General features: G+C 35.2%; 3 protein-coding genes across 5 annotated transcripts in view; 2 read left to right on the top strand and 1 right to left on the bottom strand.

The window, feature by feature from the left end:
• Positions 1 to 1,118: 1,118 nt before the first annotated feature.
• Positions 1,119 to 4,400, top strand: LOC134540430 (putative nuclease HARBI1). Its single transcript, XM_063383177.1, has 4 exons — positions 1,119 to 1,892; positions 2,192 to 2,248; positions 2,798 to 3,013; positions 3,161 to 4,400. Exons 1-4 carry the CDS (start codon positions 1,608 to 1,610, stop codon positions 3,662 to 3,664), a joined length of 1,062 nt encoding a protein of 353 aa, XP_063239247.1. The 5' UTR covers positions 1,119 to 1,607; the 3' UTR covers positions 3,665 to 4,400.
• A 331-nt stretch (positions 4,401 to 4,731) lies between these two features.
• Positions 4,732 to 8,282, bottom strand: LOC134540421 (uncharacterized). The gene is made up of 2 exons (XM_063383165.1): positions 7,775 to 8,282; positions 4,732 to 7,390 (listed from the first exon to the last, which is right to left on the bottom strand). The coding sequence occupies exons 1-2, from the start codon at positions 7,955 to 7,957 to the stop codon at positions 6,701 to 6,703; spliced, it is 873 nt and encodes a 290-aa protein (XP_063239235.1). The 5' UTR covers positions 7,958 to 8,282; the 3' UTR covers positions 4,732 to 6,700.
• Positions 8,283 to 9,948: 1,666 nt separating this feature from the next.
• The window catches only part of LOC134540437 (DNA topoisomerase 2), a 132,864-nt gene continuing 125,327 nt past the window's right edge, over positions 9,949 to 17,485 (top strand). The window contains exon 1 of one of the 3 annotated variants that reach the window (XM_063383190.1): positions 9,949 to 10,164. The gene's annotated coding sequence lies outside the window, so the exon portion shown is untranslated. The other 2 variants (XM_063383207.1, XM_063383199.1) reach the window with 2 other exon arrangements.

The following is a 17,485-nucleotide window of genomic DNA, read 5'->3' as shown; positions in this document are numbered from 1 at the left end:
TGTTGCACTCCCATTTTTTCCAACTTCATCGTGCTACCCCAAGGACACGTGCATATTACCGCACCGATCAGTCCCATCTGCGGTAATCCGCACCACTCGCACTGCTCGTAGTTATTTCCCATTATTCGTTACTCGTCTTGCCTGATGTGTTTGATCTCCGCCTTATCTCCTATTTTCCGGCGATGTTATCGCATGCTGGTCGGCGACCTCTTCCTGTCGCGTGTTACGTGATCCCGCGTGGACCGCGATAAGCCGCGTTGCTCCGCCGTGCGAAATACGATGCCTGCGTCAGACGCTCCGCGTTATCCTGCTCCCGCGCTGCTGTATCGCGCCCATTTCCGGTGCAGCTGCTCCCACGTCTCTCGACTGTCTCCCCTTCGTGTTTAGCCCTGCCCACAATGTCTGAAATTACTATGTCTGTTGTCCCGCGCACTATGACTTTTGCCACGATTTGATGCTCCGCATGAATATTCTTTCAACATAGACAAAGTTCGAAATCGCACTTTGGCTAAGCCACACTAGTTTGGGCGCCACTTGTCATATGCTGGGGACTAGTCCCTGAAGTTTCTCCGGTGTTCCCAGCTACTCAGGGGTTCGGTAGAGGGGGGGTTCGTGCCGCGTGGCCGAGGGATCTAGTCTCCAAAATTAATAAAACCAAATAAAGTTCCCAGGTCCTTTATGCACATCTAGGTAGATACTTTACATGGGGCTGCCGCAGATCCGCCTTTGACAATCTCAATAAGGCGTAGCCCGGTTCTGCGCACTTTTGCTATAATAAAATACGGGACGTCCCGTCCGTGCCGATAAAGACCCTTTCTTACTATGGCGGCGCTAAACACTGCTGACTTAGTCTGGTGAAAAATGATGGGGTTGACGTCAGAAGACCCATTTGTCCCGATTCCGGCAAATCCTCCACTGACCACGACTCTAGGAAGATAAAGCAGCAATGACTTAAATATACGATGACTCGCGTTCAACCCGATGACTGTCCAACTGTAGGAAACATTGACTGGGGAGATGCATAAGAAAACTAAGCTTGCGACAGCGAGCGTCCAGTTCAAAATGCACGACTCACAGAACTCGTGTTGAAACTTGCGTGAAATGGCTATCAGCCATATGCAGAGATCTCACTTTATCTTTAAGGGTCCCTCAAACGCAAAAAGTGGCCCTAAGTACCGTGCAAGAACCTCCCTTCTACTTCACTTCATCACGGCACCCTAGATTTCAAGTGAAGGAAGCTGTCATACTTTAGGCCGCCCGATCCGAGCCTTAAGGGACCCTAAATTAAGATGGCGGTCATTATTTGAAAAAAATAACTCATTTAATTAAACTTCTACTGTAATATAAAGAGGAATTGGGCTTGCGCTGCTTGTAAATAATGATAATTATTTAAAATGAATGTGTAGGAAGAGTTTTGTTGCATATGCGACTCTTTTAAATATTCTAGTGTTAAAACAACTTATCCCATATCCACCCAGACCATCTTTGTTTACATTTTGAAGTGCTTACTTTATTTACTAGAAAATAGCCGTTTCGTAAGTGATTTCTAAACATTATTGTGTGTTCTTAGAGTAAATAAAGTACTGTGTGAGTTTATATTTGCTCTGATGGATGACCCGAGATTGTTTGACGAAGAATATTTAGATTTTATTCAACGGGTCGAAAATAGAGAAAACCATCATCCCCGACGGTATTTACGTGATGGTCAAAATCCTTGCGAATTCTTCTCCGACATCGAATTCGTCAAACGTTTTCGATTTTCTAAACAGATTGTGATGGACACTATTGTGCCTCTTGTTGCTGCCGACAACAATGATAGGAGAGGATTGCCATTGCCACCAGTTCTTAAAGTTGTAATAGCCTTGCGATTTTATGGCAGCAATAGTTTTCAGGTATGTACATACAACATTATTTTAGTGTGTGTTTAATTGCCCAATTAAATTTTAACTCAATGGGTAATTTGGCGGAGTAGATTTGCTGGATAATAATTATGTATATTAATAAAAGGTAGGTTGTGTCAGCTATTGTAATAATATTTTTAAAAAGTAGTGAAAGATATATTAATTTAATCGATGTGATTTATTAATTCCAAAAAACCTTATTGTTCATCTAGTTTTCCTGAAGCCACTACTTTGTACAATTACTTTTTTTTTATGTACAGTATGAGTAATCTCATGTGTTTCCCTTGCAGAATGTATGTGGTGACCTATGCCATGTCAATCAAGCAACAGTGTCAAGGATTGTAAAGGTAATGCAATGTTAACACATGTAAGATAATTTTATGTGAGTAGTTTAATGAATTTTGGTAAAATTCTAGTTTAACCCCGTTTTCTTTAAAAAAAAAAAAAAAAAAAGATTAAAATGTCAAACAAATGTAATTTAGTGCTATTAAAACTCCTCTATATTTTTCAAAATCCTGACATAAGAAATACCTAATAGTTTCAGAGAAATTACCGTTAATTGTTTACATTAGAAAGCCTAGTTGATTACTGATTTAAACAATATCTTGCTAGACTTAAATAACCATCCTCAGTAGTTTATAGTATATTTAAATTAGCTAACCTAACCTACTAATTGTATTTATAATAAAGCCTACCTAGCCTAGACTGCCATTATCTCTTATTTCAATTTCAAAGCATTTGTAACATATCGTACCTAACCTAAGTTAGTTTCTTACTCAGCCTTTATTTTATTATTTTATTTTTGCAGGGACTTAAGTTTTACCTATATTTAAGTAGTGGAATATATATACCTACTTTTTGAAAAAAAACTGACTAATCTGGTAACTTTGTAATAGGTTGTTTCTGCACAATTGGCCGAGCACCTTTTGGAGTATGTTTATTTTCCTGGACGGCAGCAACTTCAAGAATACCATAGGCAGTTCTATGTAAATGGTGGCTTTCCTGGTGTAACTGGGTGCATAGACTGCACTCACATTGGCATTAGAAGCCCTGGTGGCCAGTTTGCAGAACTCTACCGTAATAGGAAGGGTTACATGTCTCTCAATGTTCAGGTATGTTTTCTGAGATATTTATTATAGTACTGTTATTGAAAAAAGATGGAACGATGATAATAAATATCTATGACAGTTTTTTGAAACTGGTATTTACTTGCAATTTTAACAGTATGCAAATATGGTGTTTGTCCATTTTTTTTATAGGTTGTCTCAGGTCCTAACCTTGAGATTCTTGATATTGTGACAAGGTGGCCTGGCAGTACACATGACTCAAGGATTTTCAGCAACAGCCGGGTGATGACTCGTTTTGAAAATAGAGTTCTGCCAGGAGTACTGCTGGGAGACAATGGCTATCCTCAACTGCATTTTCTTTTTACTCCAATACTGGTGCCAAATACAGTTGAGGAAACTCGCTACAATGTAGCCCACAAGCGGACCCGGAATACAGTAGAAAGACTGTTTGGAGTATGGAAGCGGAGGTTCTCATGCTTGGGACACAAGCTACGCTCAAGTCTCCATACTACCAGCAGGGTCATCGCTGCAGGTGCTGTTTTGCATAATATAGCTGTTGCACGTGGTGAGCCACTGCCACCTCCTCCAGCTGACGAGGAGCACTTCATGCCTGCTGTTCCTGTTGCAAATGCGGCACCACGAAATAATCGTGGAGTTGAAGTGCGTGCAGATTTTATTCAGCGAAACTTTTTCTGAATTTCGTTGATTTATTTTGAGTAGATTGAAAACCCTGTCTTACCACCAATGTTATTTTTTAATCAACATGTAATCACAAAAGCAAACGGCGTAGAATCTATACTAATATTATAAAACTGAAGAGTTTGTTTGTTTGGACGCGCTAATCTCAGGAACCACTGGTCCGAATTGAAAAATTATTTCAGTGTTGGATAGTACATTTATTGAGGAAGGCTATAGGCTATATTATATTATCAATAACATTAGGGATTCTTACTAAAAGTCCAATTTAGAATCAAATGTGTTGGAGGGGGTTAGATACAACATGCAGTACACGTACGAAGTGTGTGTTGACAATGCCGCAGGCGCTAGAAGTTTATTTCCTATTGCATATTAACATTGTTGCCACGCACTAGATGCCTTATCATTCTTAATTTTCCCATACAAGTAAAAAACACCCGTGTGATATTAACAACGAAGCAATCAGTACCGTCATAAGAGTTTTTTAGTATTTAAATACTTTTTATCACTTTAAATCACAAACCTAAACTATTGTTTTTTTTCCTCTCTCTGTGTTTAATTTGATTTTTTTATTAACATTTTTTTTTCAAGTATATACATTTTACAGACTTGAAACTTCACAGTAATGTTCCTTATGTTACGCAGGATGACATTTTCCGAAAATTAGATCCCATGGGTGGTTAAAACCAGGAAACAGTGGGTACTTTGTCTGCATGAGAACAAGATTTTGCATTGTTGATGCCTACTGCATCTCCATGGCAACGGGCATCGCGCGGCAGTGGTGTACCCACAAGGAGGGGCATGTATAATGAGTGGCGCAAGAGTGATCTGCCTGTAGACTGCCGTAGCGAAGTACGGGTACATCAGTTGTACGTTGCGTGCACGAGTCGGGAAACCATCGGTGCTATTCATTTTCTCTCCGGTACATTATACAGCATTGTAATAAATTTTCACTGAATTTTTTTTACAATTACTGTAAATGGGAGCTGTGGCTTAATTTTTTTCCATTAGTATAGCCGTGCGAAGCCGGGTCGGGCAGCTAGTTTTAAACATAATTCCTTAAGTTATTTTTAATATAATGCGTTGTTTGCTTTGTAGTGACATGGTAATAGGCCTCCTGGGGAACTCGCCATGTAAAATAAAGAGTAACGAGTTGAGTGCTGTACCTCCGGATGTTTACCACCCATGGTAGACCTCTAGGGTCTAACACTTGTGGTAGATATCCAAGGTGATTTGGAAACTGGCACAGACAGGTAAGTAGTGCCTTTTTTGTTTCATTTTTGCTACTTATTGTGTATCTATGCTTCTTAAAGGTATTCCTAGAATGAATGTGTTTGTAGCACAAGGAATTTTAACCTTGCTGCATTATACATTCAAAGATGCTTTAAAACATGATCAGTCTTGTTAATTCCTACATTTACACAATAATACCTGAATATGGAAGTTACATGATTATCTTTCGATACTTCTCTGTATTAGCTTATTGTCTCACAAGATATATTCAGGAATTAAAATTTCATTTTAAATCATTCACTTTTACAAAGAGTAATGTGTAGAAAGTAAAATTCTTAAATAAAATTTGGAACTATTATGTATTTTGTTGTTTTTTGTGTTTAAACTTTTAATAAAATTGGAATGAGCTAAAGCCTTTGTTTAGTTATGAAACTGAACATGCAGAATATTTACTGACATTAATGCATACAGTACCATCAAGTAATTCAGCTGATGATAAATTATAAAAAAAATAATAATTTAATTCCTTCTACACATCAGATGAGTTCTTAACCCAGAGTAGAGTATTTTGTTGTGTATTTATAATGTCTAATAAGTTCTCACTAGTATGCATTTAAAATTAACATTTTTCAAAACATTCCATATGCCACATCACAATGTTTTAAATGAAATTTACAGAAAAGTGGCTTCTGGGAAGTAAGACAAGTAATAAGTGAAAGGTTGATTAGGTTACTCATATTATTACATATTAAAGTATTACTTACATATTAAATACTTATTATTAATGTTTCTGACTTAACTTTATAAACCTTTTACATAAGTAGGTATTACCCTTATTTCCCAGAAGCTGCTTCTCTACAAAAATTACCATATTGTGAACCAGTCCTAAATTATGTCATCCAATTTAGCTTCATACTCCTTGTGAACCATTTATGAATCCTAATTCAATGCCCATAAGTTCACCTATGAGTACTACATTTTCTGTATGGCTAGGTTTACTATTCCTTGTAAACTGTGTTATGAATTTTAATAGGATATGTCTTAACTGTATAACCAGTTATTGTGAATAGCTTATTGTTTTACCAGCAACCTTGTTTTACTGTAGAAAAACAATTGTAAGGATGTTTTTGGATATTATGCAGTCATCACTTAGGTAAATTGTTGCAAGGGTGATTTTGACTACACACTAAATGCTACGTAATTGGAGAGAAAGTAAAAACTAAGTTTATTTATGCATAAACAATTTGTATTGATGGTTAGTTATATTTGATTATCTTTATTAAAAATAAGTAGTGTGCTTAGAATATAATTGGAAATCATTTCTGGAATAAAGAATATGACCCAGATTTACCCCAGATTAATATTTAGTAGCAATGATGCTACAAATTGACCTAATTTGGTAAATAAAATGAATTATATAGACACCAAAAATTTCACTTTGTAATAAATAAGAACAATACCCAATTTATAAGGTGTACAGGAGACATTTGCAACCACACATTGCAAGTAGTGTCACAGATAACTTTAATTGAAATAGATCAGTAAGAGAAGCTAAAGGACACTTTTTTACCATTAAAAAATATTGGCATGCACATTTAGCATAATTGGAACAAGACGATACTTACCTGACTGTGCCAGTTTCCAAATCACCTTAGATGTCTACCACGTGTGGTAAACATCTGGAGGTATAACACTCAACTCGTTACTCTTTATTTTAAATGGCGAGTTCCCCAGGAGGCCTATTACCATGTTAATGCGAAGCAAACAATGCAGTATCTTAAAAACAAAAAAAAAAAATTGTTTTTAAAACACTACATCATTTGCTTCCGTGAGGATCTTGATGCGCAGCTTATGTAGCTCGTCAGCGTGTCGCATTTGCTGTGCGTGCAGCTCAGCCCTACGCTGTTCTGCCATGAGCTCAAATTTAATAGCTCGTTTCTCAGCTTCCACTGCTCGAGCCGCTTCTGCCTGCTCGTTTGCAAGGCGCTGCTCTTCTGCCTCTGCCATTGCCTTACTTGCTCTCAACTTAAGCCTGTGCTCAGCCTGTTGCATTGCGAGAACTCTCCGTGCACGCTTGTCGGCTCGCTCAAGGTTTAAAAACCTGCGCTCCACCTCCACATCAATTGCTGGTTTATTTCTAGCACGAAAACCAGAAACAGGTGTTGGTAGAACAATACTATGAGGTTCTTCTTGTGATGCATTCACAAGTAAGCTGCCAGTACTGAGTGCACCAGAGCCAGTATTGTTAGACTGTGGCATCACAATTTCTACAGAAGCTGAAGCTTCTGAAGGAAAAGTCATGTCACAGTCTACAGCATCATCCACACAATGCAACACACCGCCCAATGCTATTTCCAGCTCAGGATCTGTGGGAGGATCTTTAACAAAAGGTCCTCCACCAGTTGCCATTCGCTGTCTTGTGGCAAGAGCAAGGGCTTTCTTCTGCTTGGTCTTGACATTTTCCCAGCATTTCTTCAGCTGGGCACTGGAGCGCTGCAAGTTAAAATTAATTTAGCTGTGATATAATTATTATATGCGAATTACAAATGTAGTGCTAAATGTACACACATTAAGTTAAAAAGATAGTTCTGTCTATAAAGTATAAATCAATGTTTGGTGGTAAGAAAATAATCAAAATTAAAACAACTTGTATTTATTTAGGTGCTCAGCCAGCTGTTGAGTCCATAGTTTGTTCTGCACACCAATAGAGAAAACTACTTATTTTGTATAACAAATAACCTGTCACTGATGGTTAAGAACAATCATTTAGCGATCTTTTTTTTCCTAATATATATCTAAACCAAATTATATTGTAATATATATATAAGAATAACTATCACATGGATTTACTTCAATATGATAATGCAAATAACGTACCTTGATGACATCAGGTTGGGAATTGAACTCGCATTCAATTCGCGCCCAGGCATCTTTCTTGGCAGCCAAGTTGCTGAAGTCTGTCTTCTTACATTCGATGACATGTGCCCAGGAACGAACAAGCCCTAACAAAATGCTTCGTTCGATAGATGAAAATCGCTCGGATTTTTGAGAGGACGTCATGATGTATTCTCAAGGTAGATTTGAATATAAATCTAACAAATACAAACCAACTACAATCAACGTGTTATCAAAAAAGTAAACAAGTCAATCGTGGGTCAGTTCCTATTGGCTGTTAACCATGACGTATTCGTGACGTCACGGAAGTTCGGTTAACTTCGGACACGATCGGCCTCACTCGCAATTTAGTAAGAGGCGAACCTTCACTTTATAAAGTAAAGGAACGGGCTGTACTTCAAGCGACTCTGCACGATACTTAAACTATAAGGACGGCGCCTCCCTTCATGAAGTATCCCTTAAAGTTAAAGTAAAGGATGACCTCTGCATATGGCTGTATGTCTCAAACGCGACTGAAAAGAAAAACTATGGTTAACTCCCGCACGGCACAGCTCAAGACTACTGAAGACACCGCGCCCGGTCAAGTCCTCTCTCACTATCGCGGAGCGACGTCTCCTGCACGACCGCTGCCTTTCATGCCGGGATGACGACTGCTCTCCCACTCCACCTGGTGCGCCCGAGCGCCCGCGTCTGCCCCCTTCTCCCACGAGCCCGCGGAACACGCGGATAGGCCACAGGCGGAAACCACGGCCTAGGCGCCCGGTGAACAAATACAACTAAGAAAATTACATAAAATTCAAATGAAAAATAATTTACAATTAATTAAACATATATATATATATCTTAATATATATAAATCTCGTGTCACAATGTTTGTCCTCAATGGACTCCTAAACCACTTAACCGATTATAATAAAATTCGCACACCATGTGCAGTTCGATCCTACTTGAGAGATAGGATAGTTTAAATCTCAAATTATAGTCGCAATTTTAATTTATTGCGATTTAGGTATAAAAGCGAAATACCACTCACTGACTCACTCATCACGAGATCTCTAAAACTATAAACCCAATTGACTTGAAATTTAGCATAATTATTCATTTTGTGATGTAGACGCACACTAAGAACGGATTCTGCGGAAATCCGATCCCAAGGGGAGTTTCGGAGGGTGGATGGTGGGGGGGGGGTAATATATCAAAATTTCCATTTTTTGGTAGGAAATCACCATGGCAACGGCTGTTGCTTTGTTGATGCTTCATTCGTCTCTATGACAACGACTATTTCATTGTTAGTGCAGTCCTCATCACCGTTGAAATTTAGCTGGTATCTAAATATCAAAAATTACCATTTTTTTTCAAGTATTTATATTTTACAGACTTGAAACTTCACAGTAATGTTCCTTATGTTACGCAGGATGACATTTTCCGAAAATTAGATCCCATGGGTGGTTAAAACAAGGCAACAGGATTTTGCATTGTTCATGCCTTCTGCGTCTCCATGGCAACGGGCATCGCGCGGCAGTGGCGTACCCACAAGGAGGGGCAAGTATAATGAGCGGCGCAAGCGTGATCTGCCTGTAGACTGCCGTAGCGAAGTACGGGTACATCAGTTGTACGTTGCGTGCACGAGTCGGGAAACCATCGGTGCTATTCATTTTCTCTCCGGTACATTATACAGCATTGTAATAAATTTTCACTGATTTTTTTATTATTTACCATTACTGTAAATGGGTGATGTGGCTTAATTTTTTTCCATTAGTATAGCCGTGCGAAGCCGAGTCGGGCAGCTAGTATATATATATGCAATAAAAATAAACGTCAAGTACCTGAAAGAAAATACACGTCACACAGCACCACACTCTCGTTGCACCAATGATGCAAGAGAGGGCGCTGACGAGGCATAACGGCCTGAAGGAGCCGGGGAGACACTTGGGTCGACGTCACAATCACAGTTTAAATTATCCATGTATAGCTTGGCGAGGTGTTAGCCCTTTATTATTATTTCCTATTCATCGGTAAACTAAGCGGAACCATTTAAAAGGTTGTAATCAATCTTTAATCTCATATCTATCGATAGTTATGTCAAACAGTTTCTCTTTATATCGATAGTTATGTCAAACAGTTTCTCTTTATATCGATAGTTATCATTCTGTCTTGTTAGCATTGGTAAAACGGCGCGGCGTAGCGGTAAACTGTGAAATTTGTGTTCTGTAGTAAAAGTTTCGGCGAGCTTTGTAATGTTTGTTGGAGTATTGTGAATGTATAAATATTGTACTTTGGTTAACATAATGACCAAGTTCCGTGAAATATTCAAAATTTAAGTTATTGCTAAACATTTGGAAGCAGTGACCAACCATTCTTACTTGTTGAAGGTATTTCTGTCAGTTTCGTTTTTGAATGTGTTAGAAAGCATGGTGTAGAAATCATATCTAACGAATAGTTGACGTCGCTCAAGCTTTTGTGGGTATGCTGAAGTATTTTCCAAGTGCAAGAACTAGCTGTATATTTCAATTAAAGGCTTAAAAAATCACTTGTGAACGTATTAACTGGTTTTGTTAATTCGCAAGATAATTAGACCTCCATTTTCTGTTGTGTGTAACTTGGCGGTAACCAATCGGCGCGTGATATGGTTTATTTGAATTTATATACAGCATTTCTATCCGGAAATTTTCTATGCGAGGCCAAAAATACAGATTTTTACTAAGCGAAGACGTGTGTGTGTATGTGTTTGTGAATATTGGTTAATTAATTTAGTTAGAATTTATTTTGTGTTGCTGTTTACGGCATCGCAAATGTGTCTAGTAGAAATTTATTTGGACCTGTGTTCTACAGTCATTTTGGTACGCAAAGATTTTAATATTGGTAATTTATAGATTAGCGGTTACGAAGAAGTAACAAAAAAAGTTTAGTGAAAGTTTTTTTTACTGAAATCAAAAATGCATTCAAGTGATCCAAAGGTGGCTTGACTATTTTATAATCAAATGATATTTTGTTTGTTGATTCTTAGATGATTTGAGAGTCCTAAAAGACTTATTTTAATTTTATCCTTTTTGGGAAATCTGATTGCAGTAATTTTTGTTTTACAAAACATGCTGAATTTTGCATTTGTAAAGCTGGAGTCACAATGCCACGACGAACACAACATGTCAAATCTGACAGACTGTCATACAGCATTCCAGCATTACAGATTTAGAGTCTAATGACTACATTAACATGGCAATTTCTGATTTGGCAGTTCACAAATCTTTCAAGCCAAATACTTCAGTAAAATGCAGTAGAGTAGGCCTATGTGCTAAAATACAGCGTATAAGAAAAATAAAATGCTATCTTAGCCCATCCTTTTTTTTTTTTGCAGATTTCTGTATTCCTTCAACCAAGTGTCATACAGAATACCATGAGCCTGAACTTATATTAATTAAAAGTTTTGGTAAATATGTAGTTTAGCGGTATTTCTAAAAAAATAATGTTAAAAATCCGAAAATACTTTTATTCTATGCTCTTTAACTTCGTCTTTTCATTAAACCCGGTGGAGATAAGAAATTCCAAATACTTTAGGAGATATCGCCGTTCTTATTTTGCTATACAAGACCTGTGCAATCATTTGACTGCCGCAATTTTTTTTATTGCCATGTGTTCATGAATGCCTAATTAATTAAAATGGTCGATTATGTCAGGTCAGTTACATTTTAAATACTTTAAAACTAAGCTGACATTAAATAATGTGAATTAATTTTAATGGTTCTTTAGTTTTAAAGTATTTATAATGTAACTGACCTGACCTAACAAACCGGGACAAAGGATAAACAGTAACAACTCACGTAATATATTTTTTTTAATTATTACTTGCGCAACAATATCCAAATAACAAATAAAACATTAAAATTTGAAACGTTTAAAACTCACCTAAGTTAGAGGCGGGTACAATTTCTTTGCCATTAGTAGAAAATGTAGTCGTTCACTTACGTCGCGAAAAAAAAAATTCATACTCGTAAACAAGAAACAATGGTGAATGCCACATGAATGCAGTTATTGTGATGGAAATTAAAAAATTCGATATCTCCTAAAGTATTTGGAATTTCTTATCTCCGCCGGGTTTCATGAAAAGAGGACGTTAAAGTGCATATAATAAAAGTATTTTCGGATTTTTAACATTTTTTTTTTTGCAAATACCGCTAATCTGCATATTTAGGCTACCAAAGTTTTTATTTTGATGATGTAATCTATTCTTATATTAAATCATTACTAATCTACAATAACAACATTGACCATAAACAGTGATATCCGTTTATATAAACCGATGAAGGCTGGCTACAAACATTAAAGTGTAACCACACGTAAAACACAATTTCTTTTCAGCATAAAGATTTACCAAGTAGGTAAATATTTTTTAAGTTATGTAAGGTTTCCGTTTTCATTTTGCTTTCTGTTGGGCAGCATGACATGACAAAATTAGAAATAGAATCTATTCCTTGAGGGCTGTCGGGGTGCATATTTTGTCGGGATGTCACAGCAACCTTGTATTTCATTGGGTATTGAGGTTGTTGGGCCTGTAGTTTTTTGCCCATCATGGCATTGTGACTCCAGCTTAAGGATTTGTGTGAACTTATATTACTCAGAACTGGTGATCTTAAGGTTGATGATACAAAAACTAGTTTATTCCACTTTATTATAACCAGTACATGTTTTATGAAAATTTTATCCTAAATAATAAAAATCAACCTAACAGTTTAACTTTAAAAATGTCAGATTTTAAGTTTTCGAAGTTATATTCCCTAAAGAAATCTATATTCCGTATGTGGGGATGTGTATCTTAAAGCATTGTATATACAAAAAAATTCAACCCAGATATTTGATTCTTCTAAGAGCTACCTGCTTTCAAAATCTGAAAGAAGAAAAAAAATTGACATGTTATATCTTTGTTGGAACAAAGTTTAAAAATTAGACAGGTAATTGTTCCGTATCATGTATCCAAGTTTATCCCTTGATCCTGATGGATTATCCTGTATGATTGATCTTGTAGTACCTGATGCTTGGTGTTTTAATTTAGTATGTCAAAAGATTCATACATAACAAAAATATTACAGCACAAACAGTGTTAAGAAGTAAAATAAAATATTTTATTATTATTATTTGATCTGATAATACAATCATTCTTTGTTTTGTTATATCCAGGGTTTTTCGATGTACTTAATTAAAATAGCTAGCACAGGATTAATGTATTCAGTATATGCCATTAGGATCAAGGAATAGACTTAAATATGTGATATGTAACTTTTACCGATATGTTTACAGATAAACCCTCTATAGTGTATTATACTGCTTTACAAAATTTCATGTTTGAGATCTATACACGGGCCATTCCATACCAAAATGAGCGTAAGTGCAAAAAATTTAAAAAAATTATAAGCAATGTTTATTCACATAATACTGTAGAAAAAAGTCTCACAGTCCATTGTCCAAAAAATTGTTATGATTCATTAATTATTTATTTTGTTTTCTACAGTTTAACTTTGTCTATCTGTGTGGGGAATCAAGAGTAAAATTGTTAATTAAGTTGGCAATATTGTTTTTAATATTGATAATCAGCTGATGCCTTTGATTTTAATGCAGTGACCTTGTTGAAAGTTTATACTTTGCTGCAGCATTCTCAATAATAGTAAGATAATTAAAATTGCTTCAATAGCTCAAGTTTATTTTGATATTATCTATGTAACACCCGTTACCAAAAATATATAAAAGTTTACATAATAACTAAACCATAACACTTGAAAATTTAATGTCTAACAAAAGTGAGGTTATGTCTCAGTAGCATTTTGATTACCAAAGAAAATATTAATATTAAAATTTAAGGAGTAAAAATATGGTAACTGGTGTTACGTAGCATTGGTAACGGGTGTTACAAGCGCTATTAACATGTTGATTTTGAGTACAGAAATTGTTCAGGTACCATATTATTGTACTGGAAAACAAAAACTTAACCAAAAAGAAATTTGTAGATGTGTTATGAAACCAATTCTTGTTTAAAATGGTTAGTTGGAATTTTATCTGCCAAACTGTCCCACAATAACTGTCTCATAAACTTTCACAAGCTATTTAAATTATATATGTAATTATAATAAAGTAGCTTACCTTGGATTATTTTAAGTAATATTTGTAAAAGAAAGTGTAACACTCTACTGGCTGTGTATGCCAAAGTTGTGTGTTTCAATTAAAACTAGGTAGTAACATGAAACTTCATTTTCATGTCTTGTTTTTAGTCCTTAATACCTCTTAGTTTATTTTGCTGGGAACACTTTAATATAATATCTTTGACACTTGTGTATTAACCATTCCTCACCTAAACTTCTTCAACATACACAATTCAGTTTGTCCTTAAAACAAATACTCAACATGTGTAAAAATTTAAATAGCATTGCTAATATAATAGTTGTAAATTTGCAAAAAAAAAAAAAAAAAAAAATATTCATGTTTGCTGAAAATTATTCACTGACATATCAAGATGAAATACAAGCAGCTCACTGGAGCCATCAACAAGTTGCTATCTTTACAAGTTGTGTTTGGTTGTCTAAAAATGAAAAAAAAAATCATATGTAGTTGTTGTTGTAAGCAATGATGTGACCCATAGTAAATATTGTGTGTATACTTTCTTAAATAAAATTGTCCAAGACATCGAGAAGAACTTTCCTTTTGTTGGCAAATTAAAAATATTTAGTGACAACTGCACTGGTCAATTTAAAAGTAGGTACACAATGTCTGTTATGTGCAAAATGGAAGAAGAGTTACACATGACACTTGAATGGAACTTCTTTGCCAGCAGTCACGGAAGGGAGCTGTTGATGGAGTAGGTGCAACAGTCAAACGACATGTGTGGATGACAGTAAAAGGAGACAGAAGAATTCACATTGAAACTGCTAGAGATTTCCATGGTCACGTAAACAGGAAAGTTACTGGAATAGAAAGTTTTTATGTTGACAAGACAGAGGTGTTACAGAATGAAACTGTACTAAATAACTACTGGAAAAATGTTTTTCCAATTCCACAAATACAAGCAAGACATCACTTCAGGGTGTACGATTTTAATAACATTCTAGTTGGGAAGACATCATCAAGTTTGATGTCAAAAGTTACGATTAGAGCTGAAATTGATGAATCTGATTTTGAACCATCCGTATCTGTGTTGACAGAGGTTGGGTGTCGTCTCCATTACAATGATGTGTACTCAGATTCAGGCAGTGAGGACAATCCTGAAAGTTGCAAGTTTATAGAAACTTTTCCTATTGCTAGCTCTGGTATGTTTTTTCTAATAAATGTTCCAAGCTTGCGAGGTCAGAAGGAACTGTATATAGATATGCTGCAATTTCTCAAGGAAGCGTAGATGATGAAAAGTGTTTGTCAGTGATGTTTTTGAAATCTCGTGGACCAGACAAAACTGTCTTCATTGCAGATGATGGAGACATTACATATGTACATTTCGATCAAGTAATTAGTAAATTACCAAACCCAAATGTACAGCCAAAGGGTATTTTCACAATTCTGTACAAATTTGAAAAAAGAAGTTGATGTGTTTGAAAGAGTCAGTTTATAATTCTGTTTTGCTATTGTGTAATTTTTAATGGAAACTTGAGCATGTCATCAGTGATATTTCAGAATTCTTGTGAACTAGGCTAATGAAAATTGTCATTAGGAGGATATTATATGTGCTCATTTAATTTAAGTACTTAATTAGTAAATAACCAAACCAACCAAATAGTATACGTATACACAATGATGTTGAAATTTGGAAAATATTAGATAAGTTATGTTTAAAAGAATGAGTAGATGTATATAAATATATTTATTTTAATCTGTGAGAACTAAAAGTAAATATATATATGCTTATTTTGAGATTAAGCATATTTTTTTAGCGAATAGACAAGTTACACCTTACTTTTATTTCATTATTTTGTCATCTTGGACCTATAACTTGGACAATATCCATGGGTACTTAGGATGTGTAACACCGGTTACTAACCTTGTAACACCCGTTACTTTACTATTTTACTAATGGATTGGTTAATAGTTTGTCTACAAATAACTTCTTGACATCAGTGTGAAGCCTATAAGCTTGGCTTGGATTCATAACTTTTTTCCAATTTTTTTTAAATTTCAGTTCACAGAGTTTTGAGATTAATCATTCTGAACTAAAGTAAGATGTCCATTTGCTGTAACACCCGTTACCTATTTTATATACTTTATTTTGCATTTGATATACTAATAAACTGCTTCTACAGCAATACTTATATTCATTTAACAAAGTGCTATTAACAGGTATGTTAAATGATTTCGTAACATTTTTAGTTTATGTAATATTGACTTTTTTTGTTGTCCGGACGTAACACCCGTTACTATGGAATGCCTGACACGTCAAGTTAGATGACCTTAAAAATTCCATAAAAAATGTATTTTTTTGGCGAAAATGGTGGAGCATTTATCTAACTCTATATTCTTTTCATTAGTAAATTATAATATAATTTCAACTAATGTTACCTATTACATTTAAATTTACCTTTTTTGTATAAAATAGCTTGTGCATGCTTTAAATGTTTAACACTTGAATAATTTCAATATGTTTCACAGTCATGTATAGTTCCACAGTGTACGAAGTCTTCTTTAGTGACTATTTTATAACAGAGTTTTTACTATGAGTACCATTTAAAAATACTTTAAAACTTCAAATAAAAGTATTGATGGGTCATTCCAAAATCAAATCAAGGGACAAATTATAGTTAAATTATTAAAATTAAAAATTCATAAAAAAGGGAAATTATGGTATTTCTATGATCAGCATTTATTGGTTTGTCACAAAAGTACCATAGAATTAAATCAACTCTTTCTATATAAGTAAAAAATACGAAAAAAAAAAACAAAATTAATTGCAAGACACGGAGGTGACACAAATTGCCATGGAGGTGACAATACACTACATGGATTGACAAAATTTTAAACTGGGGTAATCATATAATCATAAATAATAGTATCCTGTAGTCCTATAGTATTAAGCAAAATAACATTATTTTAAACTGTTGTTTTAAGGCACTGAGTAATAAAAAGCGATGATACTAAATCAACTGAAAACAAATCAAATCAATGTAGTAAGTACACTCTGAAGACTAATCCCATCAATATTCCATATCTAACAAAAAATTTTTAACACCTGACAAATCATAAAATATGTATGCATCTCTTCTACCCAGTTTTGGCTCTAACAGTATGCCTTTAATGTCTCAAAAATCAACAGCTATATCGTCATCCACAGGAAAAACAAATGTATTGTTTGTAATCAGTCTTAAAAACTTGACAGTGTATTCCTCTTTATTTGCATTTTCTACAGAAGTTAGTATGCCAATGTAGTTTCGTACACTTTTTTCCTTGAGATTCTACAATGACATAACTATGAAGTGCGAGACTGTCCTTAGTAGGCTCAGATGGTATTGCCTCAATATGAGTGTAACCAGCTTCTGAAGTGCATAAATCTGAATCTGTATATATGTCGCTGTAACTATCTAATGATGGAGTACCACAGTCCAAAACTCCGTCAGCTTCATTTGTCTGCTTCTTGTTTCTGTGCCGCCGCATTCTCTTTGTCCAATTTTTACTTTGCTGTCTTTATCCTCTCTCACTTAAGTCTGAAATTTTTTTTAATTTTACCACCCT

This window comes from Bacillus rossius, chromosome 1 (assembly GCF_032445375.1).
Source record: "Bacillus rossius redtenbacheri isolate Brsri chromosome 1, Brsri_v3, whole genome shotgun sequence".
Classification (NCBI taxonomy): domain Eukaryota; kingdom Metazoa; phylum Arthropoda; class Insecta; order Phasmatodea; family Bacillidae; genus Bacillus; species Bacillus rossius.
Note: the sequence above shows the minus strand (reverse complement) of the source record. Positions and strands in the feature narration are given on the sequence as shown.